At 36.3% G+C, this 23,811-nt stretch overlaps 2 protein-coding genes across 5 annotated transcripts in view; both read right to left on the bottom strand.

The window, feature by feature from the left end:
- The window catches only part of LOC137652324 (superoxide dismutase [Cu-Zn]-like), a 72,200-nt gene that overhangs the window by 21,167 nt on the left and 27,222 nt on the right, over positions 1-23,811 (bottom strand). The window contains exon 1 of one of the 2 annotated variants that reach the window (XM_068385663.1): positions 1,542-1,697. The exons of the other annotated variant lie outside the window; for it this stretch is intronic. The gene's annotated coding sequence lies outside the window, so the exon portion shown is untranslated. Of the gene's footprint in view, positions 1-1,541; positions 1,698-23,811 lie in introns of those variants that run through there. 2 annotated transcript variants of the gene reach the window in all.
- LOC137652321 (adventurous-gliding motility protein Z-like) overlaps positions 3,427-23,811 on the bottom strand; it is a 73,104-nt gene continuing 52,719 nt past the window's right edge. Inside the window, exons 4-12 of one of the 3 annotated variants that reach the window (XM_068385659.1) lie at positions 22,932-23,054; positions 19,588-19,686; positions 18,615-18,805; positions 12,462-12,595; positions 11,093-11,163; positions 8,488-8,638; positions 6,330-6,510; positions 5,517-5,610; positions 3,427-4,669 (exon numbers count right to left, since the gene is read on the bottom strand). In XM_068385659.1, the coding sequence (XP_068241760.1) occupies positions 3,710-4,669; positions 5,517-5,610; positions 6,330-6,510; positions 8,488-8,638; positions 11,093-11,163; positions 12,462-12,595; positions 18,615-18,805; positions 19,588-19,686; positions 22,932-23,054 (2,004 nt within the window). In that variant the 3' untranslated portion in view covers positions 3,427-3,709. Of the gene's footprint in view, positions 4,670-5,516; positions 5,611-6,329; positions 6,511-8,487; positions 8,639-11,092; positions 11,170-12,461; positions 12,596-18,614; positions 18,806-19,587; positions 19,687-22,931; positions 23,055-23,811 lie in introns of all 3 variants that reach the window. The other 2 variants (XM_068385658.1, XM_068385660.1) reach the window with 2 other exon arrangements.

The raw sequence follows: 23,811 nt of genomic DNA, 5'->3' as shown, positions 1-23,811 counted from the left end.
CCATCAAAGACTGACTAAACACAGTGTGTTACGCAATGGGAATTTCAAGGTTAGTAGGTCTTGCATCTACGTTGATTACAAAAAGAAATCATCTTCTCTGACCTTCTGCAGGACTATCGTCACACAGGTGAGACTTGATCAGGTTTTAAATGTGAAAGGATATAAGACTAAAAAAACCGGTCCGTTTGATTCGCTTTAATCTGAACCTTATATTGCTGTTTAGTTACGGATATTTCTCTTCTTCGAACTAGCAGCGAATTTCTTTATGTTGAACAGAATTACATAAGCATTTTTTCATATTATATATATGAAGATCTATTTTAATGTTGTTAATGTTATCAAAATATTTTGTTTCAATTATTTCAATTGTTGAATTACTTCTCTTGTAGTTTATTCATTTCCTTATTTCATCTCCTCACTGGGTTATATATCATTTACTTTTCGGGCCCTTGAGCTTTTAGCATCCTTCTTCTCCAACTAGGCTTATATCTTAGCTAGTAATAATAATAATAATAATAATAATAATAATAATAATAATAATAATAATAGTAATAATAATAATAATAATAATAATAATAATCAGTATTACAGTTACTTTACAAAATGACTGAAAGTTAATTATCTACTTTTTTTGTCTTGATAATACAACATAGCATGAGAAGTACTTGAGAGATACATAGAATTATCAAGAGCAACTTTATAACCCAGTGAGAATTAAAAAGCTAAAATACTAATAATCATCACAAACAAATGATAGATAGGAACCTTTCTCAAAAAGCGTAAAATAAATCCTAGTAGATAGGGACCTCTTTCTCAAATAGCGTAAATAATAAAAAAAAAAAAATCTTTTTCGTAGATGATACAAATATTTGAAAGGGAATCTGTAACCAATAGAAAGGGGTTTATTTGTTCCTCTTATTTTTCAATCTTCAATTTGATTAGCAGTGCAGAACACTTACGCAGTGAAATAATGTAGTAAAGTTTAACTACATAACTAATTTAATTCATAATATATAAGGCACACACAACTCACATATAAATATATATATATATATATATATATATATATATATATATATATATATATATATATATATATACATGTGTATATATATATACATATATATATATATATATAGATGTATATATATATATATATATATATATATATATACATATATATATATATATATATATATATATATATATATATATATATATATATATATATATATATATATATATATATATATATATATTTATATATATATTTATATATGCGTGTGTGTGTTTATATGTTTCCATATGCATATATGATATATATGTATATGTGTATATATATACATACATATATATATATATATATATATATATATATATATATATATATATATATATATATATATATATATAGAGAGAGAGAGAGAGAGAGAGAGAGAGAGAGAGAGAGAGAGAGAGAGAGAGAGAGAGATTTCCCGAACAATGCACAATAAAACACAACATATAAAATCCCGACATGAATAAGTTTAGCCACGACTTACCTGTTGCCTTTCCCGGTCACTTGTAAGGACGGTACTGAATGTTCAAGGTCTTTTTCCCCGGTTCTTATAAGTTCCCTTCGGGGTGGTGGTGTGCCCCTGGCAGGCTACCGGGAAAGGGTAGGATCCTTGGCAGGATGCAGGACAGGGGAACCAAGAAAGGCATGACCAGTGTAACCTACAGGACTGCAGGGCTAATGAATCAACATTGTTTATTTGATGACTTGCTGAACGTCGCAACAGATTTTTATTGGGATGTATTGTCGAGATTCGGTAATTATCTGTGATTATCTGATTATCCTTTTGTTTTCTCTTATATTCTCTGGTGCCTCCTTTCAATTTGGCTTTATAACCATGACAGACAAAACATGGAAACCAAGGATAAGTTTATTGTTATATCTTGCTCAGTGGGACTCAGAGACTCGACTAGGGGGATAGGGAGGACGGGTACCCGGGTAAGGTTATTATTATTATTATTATTATTATTATTATTATTATTATTATTATTATTATTATTATTACCTATGCTACAACTCTAGTTGGAAAAGCAAGATGCTATAAGCCCAAGGCCTCCAATAGGGAAAAATAGCCCAGTGAAGAAAGGAAATGTTCAGATGTTCAGGGAGTGGGTGGGGGGATAGTTCTAGGAGACATAACGAAAGTATGCTAATACTATATTGAACAAACAAATTATAGTTGATTTTATCTTTCTTAATCTTATAACGAGACAAAATTACAATTCTATGTTTTTTCTTTTCTTCATTTTACTCTGGTTATCATCATCAGTATTATTATTACCATTATCATCATTATCATAAATATTATCTTCATCATCGCCATCAATAATAATCAGAGGCAAGGTCAGATTTTTTTTCTGATTAACATCATCATTGGATTCAGCCCTTTTCAAAAACTGGTACTAAGTACTTCTAAGTGAAGATATTTCTAACTCCGAAGTCTTCAATTTCTCAATGATTCAAAGTTCGGTTAAATTCTTAATCTAATTGATAAGTATCGGTTACCCTAACATTAGTATAATGCGGAACCATTTTCAGCATCTTCACTACATTTTGAAATCGACTCAAGCTGAATTACCTCATAAAGATCACAGAATAATGCTTAAAAGTCAGGTTATTAATTGAGCCGTTTTTCTTTATCTTAGGTACAGTCCCCACTGATCGAGAGGTAATATATTTTACTACTAACATTAATTGTAACACTGTACTAAAGTCAGGGATATGGGCATTATGAGTTAGAGCTAAGGGAAATGCCCTGTGGTAGTGGTGTAAGAATACTTCCACCGTACGTCCTGTATAGAAAGCAACTAAAATGACAGCTATTGCCTTGCAGAATTACGTGTTAGCAAAAGGCTATGCCCACTGCCAATAATTGTGTGACTGCTGCCTTGCAGTTGAACTATCAAATCAAAGGCTGAGGACACCGCCAATAACTGTGATTGATGACTGCAAGGATATGCGACCGTAAAAATCCTCTGCCAAATTATGAACCCTGCCTAGTGCTTTTAGAAATATATATGCAGCAAGGGCGTCACCCGTAAGCATCAGGCAACCAACCCCTTAATGTAGGTATAACCCAGGGAAAGAAGAAGAAGAAGAAGAAGAAGAAGAAGAAGAAGAAGAAGAAGAAGAAGAAGAAGAAGAAGAAGAAGAAGGGACGTTTAGGCGAAAGAGGGGTTGTGAAATTATTTGACGGTAAGTATAGTATTACCATCACTGTTAGCAACGATATGTATTGCCACTTGCTTGGTGGGGGGCGGGGGACAGGGACTGGGACGTCTTTTCTTTTATGAACGACTGTACAAACATACCGCTTACATTTAAATAAACTTAATAGATTTCGTACCATATCAAGGTTTTAACTCAAGAAGAACTTTTAAAACTTTGGGGCATTTTATTCTCAAGTCATATTTTATTGGTTCCAACTCATATATTTCTTTATATTTATACCAGGAGTATATTAGGATCGTTCTCGTAACACCCCAAACATGTTTAGTACAGTTATAAATTACGTTAGTATGAAAAATTTAACCTTCAAAAATAGAAAGAAAGAAATTAATTATAGAGGCTATCGCAATACAATACTCTTATCACTTAACTAGAAATTACTGGAAATTATTTTCATACAGTTAACTATTTACACATAAAAGTCAATTAGAAATCTATCTCAGGTAATTGTTCAGTCAGCTTTACTTCTCTTTTTGATGTCGACTTTGACTGGGTCGTCTTGAAACCAAAAAATCTATCAACTCCCCCAGGGAAAATTCGATGGGGATAAGACGTCGTACTTGGCGCAACAGTTGTCGTAGGAGCGCTCGTAGTAACGACGCTAGGCTCCGGCGTCGAGGTTCGTTCAATGAACAGGTAATCATCGCTTGCATAGTCCCCCATGTCACGCCATTCATCCTCTCGGAACACAGGATATCCTAAATCTGGGGTTCCGTAGTTCCCGGAGAGAAAATCTGGGTCCGTGTACCAAGCTGGTATGTCATCATCGTCGTACTCCTCTTCCTCGTCGCCATGTTTGCTCTTCCTAACCTTTGACCTCCTGACAGGTGGCGCTGGTGTAGTTGGAATGCTCCTCTTGAACTCTGGCAGGCTTTTCAGTAAATCCAGAAGGGCGGAAGTGCATGCCCTTGGAAGTGTCAGATGAGTTTCGCGTATAGGGGCGTGGCCCTCGTCGCTGAGGTAAATAGGAAAGCTAAAATCGACATCTGATGGCCAATAGACTTCATCGGTGGGACTCTGGGGGTCGGGAGAACTTTGACTAAGAAGTGTGATTTGCTCCAGAGTCGTCAACAGAGCCTGGTATAAATTGAGCGATTGAATGATCTGGTCTCTAGCGTAGCCTTTCAGATCTTTCGCAGCAGTCACGAGTTGGTCCGCTGGTTCCTTTTGCCGGACGTTTGACCAGTCGATGTCTAGCAACGTCCTGGAGACCCCTTCGATGCGCTCTTCGACATTCTCGAGGCGAGAGGCTGTCAAGTTGGCAGCTTCGATGATTTTCAGAATGGTGGCGTGCATCTCACTTAATTTCCCGGAGGCTTCTGAAGGTAGTTCGTGGCTGTCCCTCAAGTTCCTTAGGATTTCTTGTGCTTCCTGTCCGCTTTCGCTCTGGAAGGAAAGGGCTCATGTGTATAATGATAAATGTTCTATATATTTTAGTTTTCAATTTAATACTTTCAAGACCGGAAAAGACATTGGTTGTTCTGTAATACGTCTTTGTTTTACTTAGAAAAAATAAAAGTTGATCATTGTTTAGTTTGACCAGAAATTTTCTAGGGCAATGCATTTTAAAGCACAACTAGACACGAATATTGCATTGAAAGTAATAAGCTCTGAAAGGAAAGGGCTTATGGGTATAATCACAAACATTTTATAGATTTTGACTGTCAATATAATACTTCTAAGGGACATTCAATGGTGTGTCTGTAAAACTAGTTTTTGTTTGACTTGGGAAAAGTAAAAGTTGATAATGATTTCTTTTTACCTGAATTTTTTTAAGACGAACGATACAAATATTGCATTCAATCTATAGAAGTTTTAAGCTTTGATGAACATAGAAAATAATTAATCGAAGACGATTTGTGATCTGATGAAGACAAAGTTTGTGTTCTAGGTATTTTAATGTAAAAATTGGGATATATTTCCACAAAAGAACACAGGATTCAATAAAGGTAAACTCCCTAAGTTACTTAAACCATTCATGTAAAAAAAGAATAATTATTTTACCAAGATTTTTACAAAATTTACTTGATCACTTGTCCGACTATAAAACCTTTAACAAAGCAAAATGAAGAGAAATAAGATAGAATAGCGTGCCCGAGTATACCCTCAAGCATGGGAAATCTTGGTAAAGAAGCTATGGCATTACCCAAGACTAGAGAACAACGGTTTGATTTTGGAGTGTCCTTCTCCTAGAAGAACTGCTTAGCATAGCTAGAGTCTCTTCTACCCTTACCTGTGAATAGGTTCCTGATGCAGTTCCATTCGTATCAGTAAGGTGTTCCACTAATCTCTTCAATTCATTAAGTTGCATCCGATTGAATTTGTGCCTGAAAAGAAATCAGATTTAGAATGAATCATCAATTGGTAAACTAGCAAGACAAAGAAGTATTTCTGAAATTAATGCTTATTATTCAGAGATAGAAGGATAAATTTTTCAATTTGATACTGTAGAATACGATAGATGTATTAATCATCCTTTTTATATTAGAAGTTTATCAAGCTAATTGAAGTGGACATTTATTTATATGGTCTATTATTATGAAATACATCAAATAGACATTAAATTATTTTACTTAATTAGGATTATGATATCCTAATCATAGTAATTATACTTATATCTTTAAGGGTTCGTAACTCTATTCATTATACATAATTCAATTGTATGAGTGGTATAAATTAGATATTAACTATTTCTTCTACCATCTGGTTTTTATTTTTGTGGCTGGAATCTTATCATATACCCTTTTTTAAGACTCTTTGTAAATGAAAAGTTTATGCAATGTTTTCCTTATAACCTTTGCTGTATTTCTGCGTAAATTATGAAATTTGTGAATTGAAATAGTCATATTTGACTATCATTTTGTTCACACATTTGAATTACGTAACTTATTAATTAATAATTTTTTCAAAATCTCTCCGCGCATATTTCGTAATTATTCTGGTTTATTTTAGTTATATCAATCCCTTTGCAGTTGTTTTTTTTATATACAAACATTATATTAAGAATTAATCTCAAGTAAAAATTATAGAATAGTATTAAACTCACCCAAGATTAATATCAGTAACAAGCTTATCCAGTATTTCGGCAATCTTGTGTTCTAAAGTGGGTTCTTCGGCTTGGATCCTTTTGCAGGAGTCGATGAATGCGTTCTGGGCAACCAGGACTGCTGTGTAAGAAGATTCCACGAGGGATCCTAGATCCTGCATCTCGGCAACAAGCTGTTGACCTGAAAGAAAGAAACTCATTTGATTCTGTAAAGGCCAATTGACTTCATCAGTGGGACCTTGATGGTCAGGAGAACCCGATTGTCGAACCTGCTTGTCAAACGCTTCGAAGAGGTGGAGTCAGCCAAAAAAGGCATAAGGTTTGTGGACAATGAAGCCCCGCCCACGAAAGTCAGGCGAGAACAGACTATCTTCGAACCGTTCGACGAACGTGTTCGACAACCAAATATCCCGTTCACATGTTCTAACATCACTTCAAACACTTGTCTGTCGAGCCGCGTTCGACGAACCGTTCGACCGTGTAAACCTGTTTTAAGAAGTTTGATTTGTTAGAGCCGATAAAAAAAAAATGTATAATTTGAGTAATTGAGTAATCTTGTCTCCATTATAGACTGGGTGTCCAATGATTTATATCTCTGTAAGAAGATAGCATAAATTGTTTAGGAAAAAAAAAACAGTAATTTGGATTGGAAATTCTCCGTAAAAAAATACTGTTCTCAATTGTATTTCAGTAAAATACAGGCGACCGTAGTTTTACTATACTTTGTTATTATTTTTTACGGGTTGGTTACCGTAATATCATTCCTTTACGTCAATATATCCGTTTCTAAACGGTAAAAATCCTGGAATAAATATTGCCAGATATTTACCGTTTTTTTTTTTTTTTTTTAAATGCAAATTTCTAACAGTGTAACGTGATCATTGTCAATAATGATCTATTTCATTTCTTTGTTTAGTCGGCGTTAATGACCCTTGATGTCTGGATGCCAGAAAACTTCAAATCAGTCATTCAATCTTGGTTTGGATATTTATAAACAGGTATGCAATGATTTGGATTATACGTAAAAGCTTAATGATCATATTAGAATGCCGACTTTTACTGGCTTACATGAGGGAAAGCATAATTTTGAATACCTTTTACTAATTCCTGTAGAGTAAGTCATGGCGAATAAAGCATATAACAAAATAGGAGAGGAAAAATTGTATTTATGACAGAAAAGTTAAAATTACATAATTATCATCTTAGTATAAATGATTATAGACCGAGTAACTAGATAGGCAGATCTTCCTCACCGTGATGAAGATAATTGCGAAATTGAAGCAAAAACCTCTATGAAATATTCAGGTCAAATATAAAAATTGGGCTGTCCTTCCTACAGGCTTCCATTGAATTGTATCAGAGAAGTAATTAAAGCTCATATAACAACAAAAACTATGGCTGGAACTAAATAAGTTCATGGTAATCATAGATTAGTGATATAAGAAAGAAATCTCTAACCCAAGACAGTATCTATGGCTTTATTAAGGCACTATAAGAGTTGGAAGACCCAGGCCTACATGGCTGAGGACTATGAAGCACGAAGTAGGAGATGATGAATGGAGAAGTACTGATTTAAAAACTCAAGATAGAGACGACTAACGAAATCTAACCGAGGCCCTTTGCGTCAATAGGCGTAGGAGGAAATAATTTTATGATGATATAAGAAAGGTAATAAAATAAACTCAACAAACTGCATAATAGGGTTGTTCTAGCTGGCAACTCTAATGTAATTAGAACCATTAAATACAATGTTTAAAATATGCATTAAAAACGGTAAATGCCTGGCAAGATTAATTCCAGGATGTTTTACAGCTTTAAAAACGGATATATTTACATAAAGGAGTAGTATTACGGTCACCAACCCATGAAATATAATAACAAAGTATGGTGAAATTAAGGTCACGTGTATTTTACTGAAATACGGCTTTGAACCATATAATTTTACGGAGAATTTCCGATTAAAATTACGGTTTTTTTAAACAGTGTATGTTCAAAGTTCAGTGTTTTATCTCAGCATAGAATTAATATCTACAACTCTACGATACATTAAAGACAATAGACTCATTTCCAGAAAATTAGCGTAAACGATAAACAAGACCGATTGTTATTGTTCACTGCCTAGTTCCAAGAAGGGTTGATCTTACAGTCAGTCATTTACCATGGTCAGGTTCAGTGTTCATCCGTCGCAGGAGGACGGAGAACCTCTGGTGCAGTAACTTCAAGAGATCGACGCCTTCACTTGTTTGCTTGGTCAGGCCACGGCGCAAGTCTTCGCTCTTCTTCAGCATTGACTGGAGGAGGTGTTTCACCTGCCACGAAATTACCTGGTTAGTTCTCTAAAAGGAGAAATTGTGCTAAATTGACAGTGGGAATTTCGTAAATTGGTGGTGTTAGGCATGAGTGTAGGGGATCTTGTGAAATGGTGTTGTTGAATATAAACGTAAATGATTTTGTTAATAATGGACCTTAGTTGTAAACGTTTGAAATTTTTTGGACTATGTTATCTATGAAGGTAATTGATTTTGTAAGTTAGTGATCTTATCTGTAACCGTTTGGAGTCTTGTGGAATGGTGTTATTAGCTATGAACTTGAATCATCTTTTAAATTAGTGTCCTTAGCTATGAACGCAAGGGATTTTTGTCAATTTGTTTTATTAGCTATGAACGTAAAGGTTTTTGCAAATTAGGGTAATTAGCTTGAACGTTTAGAATTTAGTAAATTAGTCTTATTTGTGAAGGTAATTGATCTTGTAAATTAATGATCTTATCTATAAACGTTTGAAATTTTGTGAAATTGTGTTATCTATGAATGTAATGTGTTTTGTGAATAAGTGATCTTAGCTGTAAACGTTTGGAGTTTTGCGAATTGGTGTTATTAGCTATAAACGTAGATTATTTTTTGAAATTTGTTATTCGCAATGAACGTTTGGAATTTTGCTAACTAGTCTCAATAGCTATGAACGTGAATTATATTTCAAATTAGTGTCCTTAGCCATGAACGTTTGGAATTTTGAGAATTAGTTTTACCAGCTATAAATGTAGATGATTTTCTAAGTTATACTCCTTATCTGTGATCGTTGGGAATTTTGTTAATTTGTTTTATTGGACATGAACGTGAATTATTTTATAGGTTAGAGTTCTTAGCTGTGAACGTATGGAAATTTGTGAATTAGTGCTGTTGGGTATGAACGTAAATTATATTTTTTTAGTTAGTGCTCCTATCTATGAAAGTATGGATTTTTCTAAATTAGTGCTCTTAGCTATGAAAGTATTGAATTTTTGAAATTAGTGCTCTTACCTATGAAATTATTGAATTTTTAAAATTAGTACTCTTGCCTCTGAAAGTATGGAATTTTTTAAATTAGTGCTCTTACCTATGAAAGTATGGAATTTTTAAAATTAGTGCCCTTAAATATGAAAGTATTGGATTTTTAAAATTAGTGCTCTTACCTATGAAAGTATTGAATTTTTAAAAATAGTGCTCTTGCCTATGAAAGTATGGAATTTTAGGAATTAGCGCTTTTACCTATTAAAGTATGGAATTTCATGAATTAGCGCTTTTACCTATTAAAGTATGGAATTTTATGAATTAGTGTTATTACCTGTTAACTAAGGGGATAAGTGTTAATTACTACTATTAGCTATGGACGTAAAGAGTCTTTATGAATTAGTGTACTTAACTATGAACATAAAGCAATGTTATTAGCTAAAAATTGTCCAGGATTTTGTCCATGAAGTTGCAGTGTGTCACGAACTAGTGCGAGCAATTATGGGTCTCGTTAGTAAGGGACTGCCAGATAACTCTATCAATCAATCAATCGTTATTAAGGGTTGTTGCCTCTGAGCATAGGAATTCTCCTAAATAATTCTATCAATCAATCAATCAATTAATCAATAGTTAGTAAGGGTTGTTACTTATGAGCATAAGAGTTTTAAATTAGTTCCAATTACTACGAGCATTAAGAATCTCGTGCATTAGTATTATTATCTATAAATGTAATAAGTCCGTTAAATTAATATTAGATATGAAAGAAAGAGACCTAGGGAATTAATGTCGTTTATTTTTAGAATTAATTTTAAAGCAATTAAACATTAACCAAATAGAAAAATTATATTTTATACATTATAAACATTTGTGATCTATCAGAAAATGCTTAGTGAATGAAACTTGGCCACCGTGAAGGAAAACATCATATTTTCAGACATAATGAAAAATTAGGTGAAATATAAAATATATAAGTTAATGAAAAGCTACATAGCAAGTGTTGTTCTCCTAAATTAGTTCCAATAACTACGAACATTAAGAATCTCGTGCATTAGCATTATTACTTATGAACGTAAAGAATCTTTTAAATTAATGTAATAAGTTAGGAAAGAAAGAGATCTAGGGAATTAATATCTTTAGGCTTCCCTTAACTAGTTAGGTGACTGAATTAGTCCAAGCTGGAGTACGTACCTAATGGTGTGTCTGAAACTTGCTCAAATAATCTTTACAAAATATCATCAGTTTATGATTTAATTGTCTAAGCGCAAGAAGATTCCTCTACGTTAATTTGAGGATTCCCTTTTTAGCAACTAAAATTATTAACAATATCTTAATGAGAATTTTTTGTTAGATACGTTATAAACATCTGTGACCTGGCAGAAAATGCATAGTAAATGGAAATTAGTTACCATGAAGGATATATATTTTAGGACATAATCAAAAGATAGATTAGATATGAAATATTAAAAAGTTAATAAAAAGCTACTGACTGTACATACCTCCTGGAGGGCTGCAACAGTGGTGGGATCAGGACACTGAAGGGGGATGTAATCTGACCTCATCGAGTCTTCTGTACCTGACCGTGATATAAAGCAAAACATGTGTTTTTCTCTGGTATCATCCGTGAAGATTTCAGTGATCTTATTGAGATGATTATTATGGAGAAAAAGGAATCATTTATTTGTGGAGACTTAAATCTTTGGATAGATGACGGATCAAATCTTGATGCTTTAGCATTTAGTGAGTTATTGGAATCCTATCAATTGGTGAATAATGTCGACTGTGCAACTACTTTAACTGAACGAAAAGATAAAATGACAGTGGAGGTCCTGTAAAGAGTAGGGTTACCTTGCTGTATAGGACCGGAAAAAACAGCCGTCAAAGTAAGAAAGTAAAGTAAGTCCTCTACAGCAGGGAAACCCTACTCTGTACAGGAACTCCAATCACTTTATAGTGTTCGTTCGAAAGCATCCAGCATTTCACACTGCATATTGCCTGTCATTTGTTAAATCATTTCTATCAAAGCACTAACAGAACAATAAATTCTTCAGTTTCCTCTTGAAAGCCTTGAACGGTTAACAGACCAATGTTCTTCCATCTGCAAGCTTATAATTTTAACTAAGGAAAGGGAAACACACAAAAAGAGGTAAGAGAGAATAACAGGTGTGGAATTTTAGAATTAATTCATGAAATTTAGAAAATGAAATTAATTTCATGAAGAATATAAAGGCATAGGAACCTCTATGTATTTTCCCAGAAAATACTCATATCTGAAGTTCAAACTTGCAGCGAATGTTTATATGTTGAAAAGGTCGATAAAAGTCTATTTTTATAGTTTATTTATGAAAGATCTATTTTAATGATGCTACTGGTCTTAAAAAATTAAAAAGTCACTCTAATTGCTCATTACTTTTCTTGTAGTTTGTTTATTTCCTTATTTCTTTTCCTCACTGGACCTGTAACAGCCTACTTTTCAAATTAGGGTTGTAGCTTAGCTAGTAATAGTAAAAGTAAAATTATATTTTAACAAAGTAGTAGTCTGAGAATGATGTTACTTAGGCACTAGGGAAGAGATTGAAAATTGCCAGTTGAAATAAAGTATCGGGAATATGATCGATTAGGAAATCTCCAGAAAATTGCCGAATTATTATTGATGTTATGTTAAGAGAAAGAAAAGTCTCTCTCTCTCTCTCTCTCTCTCTCTCTCTCTCTCTCTCTCTCTCTCTCTCTCTCTCTCTCTCTAGATAACTGACAATTACTTGTAATCACGCAAAACTAGCCTTAGTTTATCTCGGCAATTTCTCTCTAAACACTATACTTTAGTAACACAATGTCACAAAACATAACAGAAGTACCACGAAGTCGTACCTCTCCTCCTTGCAGCCTCTTCCATCAGGGTGATATTGAGACCCTCTGCTGCTCTGGCTACACTCTGAGCCACACTCTGGTTGACCTGTTGCAACACAGGTCGAAGTTCACCCAGGGATGAGGTCGTCGACTTTCTGAAAGATTTCAGAGAAAAGTTGAACAGTCACTCTTTCTCTCTCTCTCTCTCTCTCTCTCTCTCTCTCTCTCTCTCTCTCTCTCTCTCTCTCTCTCTCTCTCTCATATAAATATATATATATATATATATATATATATATATATATATATATATATATATATATATATATATATATATATATATATATATATATATATATATATATATATAAACTGTGTATATATATGTATATATAAACTGTGTATATATATGTATATAACCACTTGGAATTCATTTTATGGTAACAGCTTCTGGCCGGGTGGTGATTCGAACCACCACCTGTACGGCTAGAAACTATGCTGGCAGGGACCCTACCGACTCAGCTATCAAGAGAGATAAAAGTTTATGACAAGTCCCCCTACATATTCCTGTCGAATTCAGGATTCTGTTCATAGACTTGAAATAGACCCATCTCCACCATGATAGCTGAATCGTGAGTTTGCAACACGTGGTTATTTTAATGAACATATATCACAAGCACACGTGATTTTAATTAATGTAAATATCACCCACGAAATGCATTTAATACCGAATTCTATCTTGGGAATACATATCCACTTGGAATTCATTTTATGGTAACAGCTTCTGGCCGGGTGGTGATTCGAACCACCACCTGTACGGCTAGAAACTATGCTGGCAGGGACCCTACCGACTCAGCTATCAAGAGAGATAAAAGTTTATGACAAGTCCCCCTACATATTCCTGTCGAATTCAGGATTCTGTTCATAGACTTGAAATAGACCCATCTCCACCATGATAGCTGAATCGTGAGTTTGCAACACGTGGTTATTTTAATGAACATATATCACAAGCACACGTGATTTTAATTAATGTAAATATCACCCACGAAATGCATTTAATACCGAATTCTATCTTGGGAATACATATCCACTTGGAATTCATTTTATGGTAACAGCTTCTGGCCGGGTGGTGATTCGAACCACCACCTGTACGGCTAGAAACTATGCTGGCAGGGACCCTACCGACTCAGCTATCAAGAGAGATAAAAGTTTATGACAAGTCCCCCTACATATTCCTGTCGAATTCAGGATTCTGTTCATAGACTTGAAATAGACCCATCTCCACCATGATAGCTGAATCGTGAGTTTGCAACACGTGGTTATTTTAATGAACATATATCACAAGCACACGTGATTTTAATTAATGTAAATATCACCCACGAAATGCATTTAATACCGAATTCTATCTTGGGAATACATATCCACTTGGAATTCATTTTATGGTAACAGCTTCTGGCCGGGTGGTGATTCGAACCACCACCTGTACGGCTAGAAACTATGCTGGCAGGGACCCTACCGACTCAGCTATCAAGAGAGATAAAAGTTTATGACAAGTCCCCCTACATATTCCTGTCGAATTCAGGATTCTGTTCATAGACTTGAAATAGACCCATCTCCACCATGATAGCTGAATCGTGAGTTTGCAACACGTGGTTATTTTAATGAACATATATCACAAGCACACGTGATTTTAATTAATGTAAATATCACCCACGAAATGCATTTAATACCGAATTCTATCTTGGGAATACATATCCACTTGGAATTCATTTTATGGTAACAGCTTCTGGCCGGGTGGTGATTCGAACCACCACCTGTACGGCTAGAAACTATGCTGGCAGGGACCCTACCGACTCAGCTATCAAGAGAGATAAAAGTTTATGACAAGTCCCCCTACATATTCCTGTCGAATTCAGGATTCTGTTCATAGACTTGAAATAGACCCATCTCCACCATGATAGCTGAATCGTGAGTTTGCAACACGTGGTTATTTTAATGAACATATATCACAAGCACACGTGATTTTAATTAATGTAAATATCACCCACGAAATGCATTTAATACCGAATTCTATCTTGGGAATACATATCCACTTGGAATTCATTTTATGGTAACAGCTTCTGGCCGGGTGGTGATTCGAACCACCACCTGTACGGCTAGAAACTATGCTGGCAGGGACCCTACCGACTCAGCTATCAAGAGAGATAAAAGTTTATGACAAGTCCCCCTACATATTCCTGTCGAATTCAGGATTCTGTTCATAGACTTGAAATAGACCCATCTCCACCATGATAGCTGAATCGTGAGTTTGCAACACGTGGTTATTTTAATGAACATATATCACAAGCACACGTGATTTTAATTAAAGTAAATATCACCCACGAAATGCATTTAATACCGAATTCTATCTTGGGAATACATATCCACTTGGAATTCATTTTATGGTAACAGCTTCTGGCCGGGTGGTGATTCGAACCACCACCTGTACGGCTAGAAACTATGCTGGCAGGGACCCTACCGACTCAGCTATCAAGAGAGATAAAAGTTTATGACAAGTCCCCCTACATATTCCTGTCGAATTCAGGATTCTGTTCATAGACTTGAAATAGACCCATCTCCACCATGATAGCTGAATCGTGAGTTTGCAACACGTGGTTATTTTAATGAACATATATCACAAGCACACGTGATTTTAATTAATGTAAATATCACCCACGAAATGCATTTAATACCGAATTCTATCTTGGGAATACATATCCACTTGGAATTCATTTTATGGTAACAGCTTCTGGCCGGGTGGTGATTCGAACCACCACCTGTACGGCTAGAAACTATGCTGGCAGGGACCCTACCGACTCAGCTATCAAGAGAGATAAAAGTTTATGACAAGTCCCCCTACATATTCCTGTCGAATTCAGGATTCTGTTCATAGACTTGAAATAGACCCATCTCCACCATGATAGCTGAATCGTGAGTTTGCAACACGTGGTTATTTTAATGAACATATATCACAAGCACACGTGATTTTAATTAATGTAAATATCACCCACGAAATGCATTTAATACCGAATTCTATCTTGGGAATACATATCCACTTGGAATTCATTTTATGGTAACAGCTTCTGGCCGGGTGGTGATTCGAACCACCACCTGTACGGCTAGAAACTATGCTGGCAGGGACCCTACCGACTCAGCTATCAAGAGAGATAAAAGTTTATGACAAGTCCCCCTACATATTCCTGTCGAATTCAGGATTCTGTTCATAGACTTGAAATAGACCCATCTCCACCATGATAGCTGAATCGTGAGTTTGCAACACGTGGTTATTTTAATGAACATATATCACAAGCACACGTGATTTTAATTAATGTAAATATCACCCACGAAATGCATTTAATACCGAATTCTATCTTGGGAATACATATCCACTTGGAATTCATTTTATGGTAACAGCTTCTGGCCGGGTGGTGATTCGAACCACCACCTGTACGGCTAGAAACTATGCTGGCAGGGACCCTACCGACTCAGCTATCAAGAGAGATAAAAGTTTATGACAAGTCCCACTACATATTCCTGTCGAATTCAGGATTCTGTTCATAGACTTGAAATAGACTTGTCATAAACTTTTATCTCCCTTGATAGCTGAGTCAGTAGGGTCCCTGCCAGCATAGTTTCTAGCCGTACAGGTGGTGGTTCGAATCACCACCCGGCCAGAAGCTGTTACCATAAAATGAATTCCAAGTGGATATGTATTCCCAAGATAGAATTCGGTATTAAATGCATTTCGTGGGTGATATTTACATTAATTAAAATCACGTGTGCTTGTGATATATGTTCATTAAAATAACCACGTGTTGCAAACTCACGATTCAGCTATCATGGTGGAGATGGGTCTATTTCAAGTCTATGAACAGAATCCTGAATTCGACAGGAATATGTAGGGGGACTTGTCATAAACTTTTATCTCTCTTGATAGCTGAGTCGGTAGGGTCCCTGCCAGCATAGTTTCTAGCCGTACAGGTGGTGGTTCGAATCACCACCCGGCCAGAAGCTGTTACCATAAAATGAATTCCAAGTGGATATGTATTCCCAAGATAGAATTCGGTATTAAATGCATTTCGTGGGTGATATTTACATTAATTAAAATCACGTGTGCTTGTGATATATGTTCATTAAAATAACCACGTGTTGCAAACTCACGATTCAGCTATCATGGTGGAGATGGGTCTATTTCAAGTCTATGAACAGAATCCTGAATTCGACAGGAATATGTAGGGGGACTTGTCATAAACTTTTATCTCTCTTGATAGCTGAGTCGGTAGGGTCCCTGCCAGCATAGTTTCTAGCCGTACAGGTGGTGGTTCGAATCACCACCCGGCCAGAAGCTGTTACCATAAAATGAATTCCAAGTGGATATGTATTCCCAAGATAGAATTCGGTATTAAATGCATTTCGTGGGTGATATTTACATTAATTAAAATCACGTGTGCTTGTGATATATGTTCATTAAAATAACCACGTGTTGCAAACTCACGATTCAGCTATCATGGTGGAGATGGGTCTATTTCAAGTCTATGAACAGAATCCTGAATTCGACAGGAATATGTAGGGGGACTTGTCATAAACTTTTATCTCTCTTGATAGCTGAGTCGGTAGGGTCCCTGCCAGCATAGTTTCTAGCCGTACAGGTGGTGGTTCGAATCACCACCCGGCCAGAAGCTGTTACCATAAAATGAATTCCAAGTGGATATGTATTCCCAAGATAGAATTCGATATTAAATGCATTTCGTGGGTGATATTTACATTAATTAAAATCACGTGTGCTTGTGATATATGTTCATTAAAATAACCACGTGTTGCAAACTCACGATTTAGCTATCATGGTGGAGATGGGTCTATTTCAAGTCTATGAACAGAATCCTGAATTCGACAGGAATATGTAGGGGGACTTGTCATAAACTTTTATCTCTCTTGATAGCTGAGTCGGTAGGGTCCCTGCCAGCATAGTTTCTAGCCGTACAGGTGGTGGTTCGAATCACCACCCGGCCAGAAGCTGTTACCATAAAATGAATTCCAAGTGGATATGTATTCCCAAGATAGAATTCGGTATTAAATGCATTTCGTGGGTGATATTTACATTAATTAAAATCACGTGTGCTTGTGATATATGTTCATATATGTATATATATAAACTGTGTATATATATATGTATATATATAAACTGTGTATATATATGTATATATATAAACTGTGTATATATATGTATATATATATAAAGTGTGTATATATATGTATATATATAAACTGTGTATATATATGTATATATATAAACTGTATATATATCTATATATGTATTATATATAAACTGTATATATATCTATATATGTATTATATATAAACTGTATATATATACATATATATATATTATATATAAACTGTATATATATCTATATATGTATTATATATAAACTGTATATATATATATATATATATATATATATATATATATATATATATATATATATATATATATATATACATACATACATATATATACATAAACAGTATGTATATATATATATATATATATATATATATATATATATATATATATAAACTGTAGATATATATATATATATATATATATATATATATATATATATATAAACTGTATATATGCATATATATATATATATATATATATATATATATATATATATATATATATATATATATATATATAAACTGTATATATGCATATATATATATATATATATATATATATATATATATTATATATTTATGTATATATATACTGTATATACATACATACATATATACAAACATTCATACAACATACATAGATAATACATACATACATACATACATACATACATACATACACAAACATATTGTTAGATTTACTCTATTGCTATTGATAATATTTCGGTTCACATTTGATATCATTATCAATATTTATGGCATAAGCTCACCTGATTTTATATACAATTTCTCTGTCTCTGTCTGTCCGTCTCTCTCTCTCTCTCTCTCTCTCTCTCTCTCTCTCTCTCTCTCTCTCTCTCTCTCAAAGTTCTTGTTGAATTCAATCTATTGCTATTAATAACATTTAAGTTCACCTTGTACCTCAATATCTAAAGTACATTATAATAAACTCGCCTGATTTCATATACAATTTCATCACGAGCTGTTTGTACATTGTTGTTCACATCTTGAAAAGCATCGTAGATTTTCTTCGAAACAATCTGCATCCCTCCTTCCACCTCAGACACTTTTCTGAAGGTGCGATTGGTAAGACCCTCCAGTTCCTCTCTCCCGGCTTGGTATTCATGACGTATCTCGTCTAAGTTCTGTTGACATTAAAAATTTTGTTTTAAAGATTTCCTTTGCAGTAGACTAGCCGTATAGGTAAGTGGCAAGGTTTAGATATATGAATCACGTCCGATTATTATTATTATTATTATTATTATTATTACTTGCTAAGCTACAGCCCTAGTTGGAAAAGCAGGATACTATAAGCCCAGAGCCCCCAACAGAGAAAACAGCCTAGTGAGGAAAGGAAACAATGAAAAATAAAATATTTTAAGAACAATAACAACATTAAAATAAATATTTCCTATTTAAACTATAGAAACTGTAACAAAACAAGAAGAAGAGAAATTAGATAAAACAGCGAGTTCGTAATGTTTACTAAAAGGTAGCTTTAGAGAAAGTGACCCATTTTTTACATTTTCTCCATCTTAAGTCAGTATTCAGACCTTGTTCGTCTCATGCATATTTAATTCCTTCCTTTCAAAATGTGTCTGTTCTAAAATTAATCATAACTAAAACCATATTTCATCAAAGGTAGCCTTATCTTTTTAGATGTGTCAGATATAAGTGCAAATCCTAATTAGAAAATTTATGTATCCTAAACATGACTTCAGCTAACTCTCACATCGCTGCTAAAAGTGATTTGACTAAAAGATTGGCTTGCAAGACTCTTGTATGTGTCTGATCTAAGTGCAACTCTTAACTAGAAAATTTATGTATCCTAAACGTGACTTCAACTGACTCTCACATCAATGCTAAAACTAATATACCTAAAAGACTGAGTTGCAAAACTCTTGTTGGGTCAGAACTTGATCCTTACCTTCGCAATGTGCTTGGACAACGTCCCTTGAAAAGTTGCCAAAACTTCATTTACCAAACGAGGCACCGACCTCTCTATTTCTCCAAACCGCCTCATCACCTGAAAATATTTAAAGTAATCTTTTATTCCTTGGTGTGCATGACCTGGAATTGAAATTTTAGCGGTGGTATTTAACCGATGGGAGGCCCCCGAGGCTACTTTAGAGCTTCTTTGAGCACCCCGACATCCCCCAACGCCCCCCCCCCCACCACGCAAATTTCACGCCCTCTTTTCGTACAATTTATTATAATAATATTACAAGTAAATAATTCAGTTTCATTTCGCTTTTAAAATTAAAAGAAAAACAAAGTTGAATAAGCATCTGCTCTTGGTGGGCCCCTGTTCTTGGTGGGCCCCTGTTCTTAGTGGGCCCCTGTTCTTGGTGGGCCCCTGCATTAGATGGTCGCATGCTCTTGCTAGGTCCTTGCTCTTGGTGGGCCCCTGCATTAGATGGTCGCATGCTCTTGCTAGGTCCTTGCTCTTGGTGGGCCCCTGCATTAGATGGTCGCATGCTCTTACTAGGTCCCTGCTCTTGGTGGGCCCCTGCATTAGATGGTCGCATGCTCTTGCTAGGTCCCTGCTCTTGGTGGGCCCCTGCATTAGATGGTCGCATGCTCTTGCTAGGTCCCTGCTCTTGGTGGGCCCTTGCTCTTGGTGGGCCCCTGCATTAGATGGTCGCATGCTCTTGCTAGGTCCCTGCTCTTGGTGGGCCCCTGCATTAGATGGTCGCGTGTTCTTGCTAGGTCCCTGCTCTTGGTGGGCCCTTGCTCTTGGTGGGCACCTGCATTAGATGGTCGCATGCTCTTGCTAGGTCCCTGCTCTTGGTGGGCCCTTGCTCTTGGTGGGCCCCTGCATTAGATGGTCGCATGTTCTTGCTAGGTCCCTGCTCTTGGTGGGCCCTTGCTCTTGGTGGGCCCCTGCATTAGATGGTCGCATGCTCTTGCTAGGTCCCTGTTCTTGGTGGGCCCCTGCATTAGATGGTCGCATGTTCTTGCTAGGTCCCTGCTCTTGGTGGGCCCTTGCTCTTGGTGGGCACCTGCATTAGATGGTTGCATGCTCTTTCTAGGTCCCTGCTCTTGGTGGGCCCCTGCATTAGATGGTCGCATGCTCGTGCTAGGTCCCTGCTCTTGGTGGGCCCCTGCATTAGATGGTCGCATGCTCTTGCTAGGTCCCTGCTCTTGGTGGGCCCTTGCTCTTGGTGGGCCCTGCTCTTGGTGGGCCCCTGCATTAGATGGTCGCATGCTCTTGCTAGGTCCCTGCTCTTGGTGAGCCCCTGCTCTTGGTGGGCCCCTGCATTAGATGGTCGCATGCTCTTGCTAGGTCCCTGCTCTTGGTGGGCCCCTGCATTAGATGGTCGCATGCTCGTGCTAGGTCCCTGCTCTTGGTGGGCCCCTGCATTAGATGGTCGCATGCTCTTGCTAGGTCCCTGCTCTTGGTGGGCCCTTGCTCTTGGTGGGCCCTGCTCTTGGTGGGGCCCCTGCATTAGATGGTTGCATGCTCTTACTAGGTCCCTGCTCTTGGTGGGCCCCTGCATTAGATGGTCGCATGCTCTTGCTAGGTCCCTGCTCTTGGTGGGCCCCTGCATTAGATAGTCGCATGCTCTTGCTAGGTCCCTGATCTTGGTGGGCCCCTGCTCTTGGTGGGCCCCTGCATTAGATGGTCGCATGCTCTTGCTAGGTCCCTGCTCTTGGTGGGCTACTGCTCTTCCTGGGCCCCTGGACTTCCTGTGCCCATGGTCTTCTTGGGGCTCTACGCTTCAGCCTAGTCAGCCTTATGGCCCAACTTACCATAGTGTTTAGATAATGTGGCTCGGCTTACCATAGTGTTTAGATAATGTGGCTCAGCTTACCATAGTGTTTAGATAATGTGGGCTGGCTTACCATAGTGTTTAGATAATGTGGCCAGGCTTAGATAAGGTGGCCCGGCTTACCATAATTAGCTTTCATAGTTTAGATAATGTGGCTCGGCATACCATGGTGTTTAGATAATGTGGCCAGGCTTACCATAGTGTTTTAATAAGGTGGCCTGACTTACCATAGTGTTTAGATAAGGTGGCCCGGTTTACCATAGTGTTTAGATAATGTGGCCCGACTTACCATCGTGTTTAGATAAGGTGGATCGGCTTACCATAGTGTTTAGATAATGTGGCCCGACTTACCATAGTGTTTAGATAATGTGGCCTGGCTTACCATAGTGTTTAGATAATGTGGCCCGACTTACCATAGTGTTTAGATAATGTGGCCAGGCTTACCATGGTGTTTAGATAAGATGGCCCGACTTACCATAATGTTTAGATAAGGTGGCCCGGCTTACCGTAGTGTTTAGATAACGTGGACCGGCTTACCATAGTGTTTAGATAATGTGGGCCAGCTTACCATGGTGTCTAGATAAGGTGGCCTGGCTTACCATAGTGTTTAGATAAAGTGGCCCGCCTTACCATAGTGTTTAGATAATGTGGCACGACTTACCATAGTGTTTAGATAATTTGGCCAGGTTTACTATGGCGTTTAGATAATGTGGCCTGACTTACCATAGTGTTTAGATAAGGTGTCCCGGTTTACCATAGTGTTTAGATAATGTGACCCAACTTACCATAGTGTTTAGATAATGGGGCCCGACTTACTATAGTGTTTAGATAAGGTGACCCGGCTTACCATAGTGTTTAAATAATGTGGGCCAGCTTACCATGGTATTTAGATAAGGTGGCCTGGCTTACCATAGTGTTTGGATAATGTGGCCCGACTTACCTTAGTGTTTAAATAATGTGGCCCAACTTACCATAGTGTTTAGATAATGTGACCCGGCTTACCATAGTGTTTAGATAATGTGGGCCAGCTTACCATGGTATTTAGACAAGGTGGCCTGGCTTACCATAGTGTTTAGATAATGTGGGCCAGCTTACCATGGTGTTTAGATAAGGTGGCCTGGCTTACCATAGTGTTTAGATAAACTGACCCGCCTTACCATAGTGTTTAGATAATGTGGCACGACTTACCATAGTGTTTAGATAATGTGACCCGGCTTACCATAGTGTTTAGATAATGTGGCCCGCCTTACCATAGTGTTTAGATAATGTGGCACGACTTACTATAGTGTTTAGATAATGTGACCCGGCTTACCATAGTGTTTAGATAATGTGGCACGACTTACCATAGTGTTTAGATAATGTGGGCCAGCTTACCATAGTGTTTAGATAAGGTGGCCTGACTTACCATAATGTTTAGAAAAGGTGGCCCGGCTTACCGTAGTGTTTAGACAAGGTGGCCCGGCTTACCATAGTGTTTAGATAATGTGGCCAGGCTTACCATAGTGTTTAGAAGTTCTGCATCAGTTGGTGCTCTGCTGGGCCAGTTTGACCTGGTCTCGTGTCTAGAGATGTCTTCCTCTTTCACCTCACTGTCCAGTCTTTCTAAGTGGCTAGCAACGTTCTGAGGATGATTGGTAAATCGTTAAAAACTGTTAATTAATTGAATCCATCTTTTAATCACTGAGTATTTGCTGAATGATGAAAATTAAAGCATAGAGCATTTGCTGAATTACAACAATGAATGTCATTGTACTTGTTTACCTTGATCAGAATGAACTCAGGATATAAGTGGAAAGATTCAAACATATAATAACGAATACCTTCAGATCATTGCAGAAGAATAATTGGCTTTCATTTCATCAATCATTAAATTATTTGTAAATAACATAATATATTCAAAGTTGTACATACCCACGCCTGCATGTAAACTTATCATCATATTATTTGATTATTTCAAAATATCCTAACACATTGTAAGTTTGTACATTTTACCTGTAAGTAAACTCATCATCACGCAGTCTACTGTTTGCCTGACTTAGATGAGATTATTATTATTATTATTATTATTATTATTATTATTATTATTATTATTATTATTATTATTATTATTATTATTATTATTATTATTATTCCCTAGTTGGAAAAGCAGGATTCTATAAGCCCAAGGGCTCCAACAGGGGAAAAATAGTCCAGATAGGAAAGGGAACGAGGTAATAGATAAACTACAAGAGAAGTAATGAATAATTAAGATAAAATATTTTTAAAACAACAGCAACATTTAACTGGATCTTTTATATATAACCTATAAAAATTTTAATAAATTAAGAGCAGGAGAAACAAGATAGAATAACATGATTGGGAGTTCTAACCTTGGTCTA

Source organism: Palaemon carinicauda, chromosome 13 (genome assembly GCF_036898095.1).
Source record: "Palaemon carinicauda isolate YSFRI2023 chromosome 13, ASM3689809v2, whole genome shotgun sequence".
NCBI lineage: Eukaryota > Metazoa > Arthropoda > Malacostraca > Decapoda > Palaemonidae > Palaemon > Palaemon carinicauda.
Note: the sequence above shows the minus strand (reverse complement) of the source record. Positions and strands in the feature narration are given on the sequence as shown.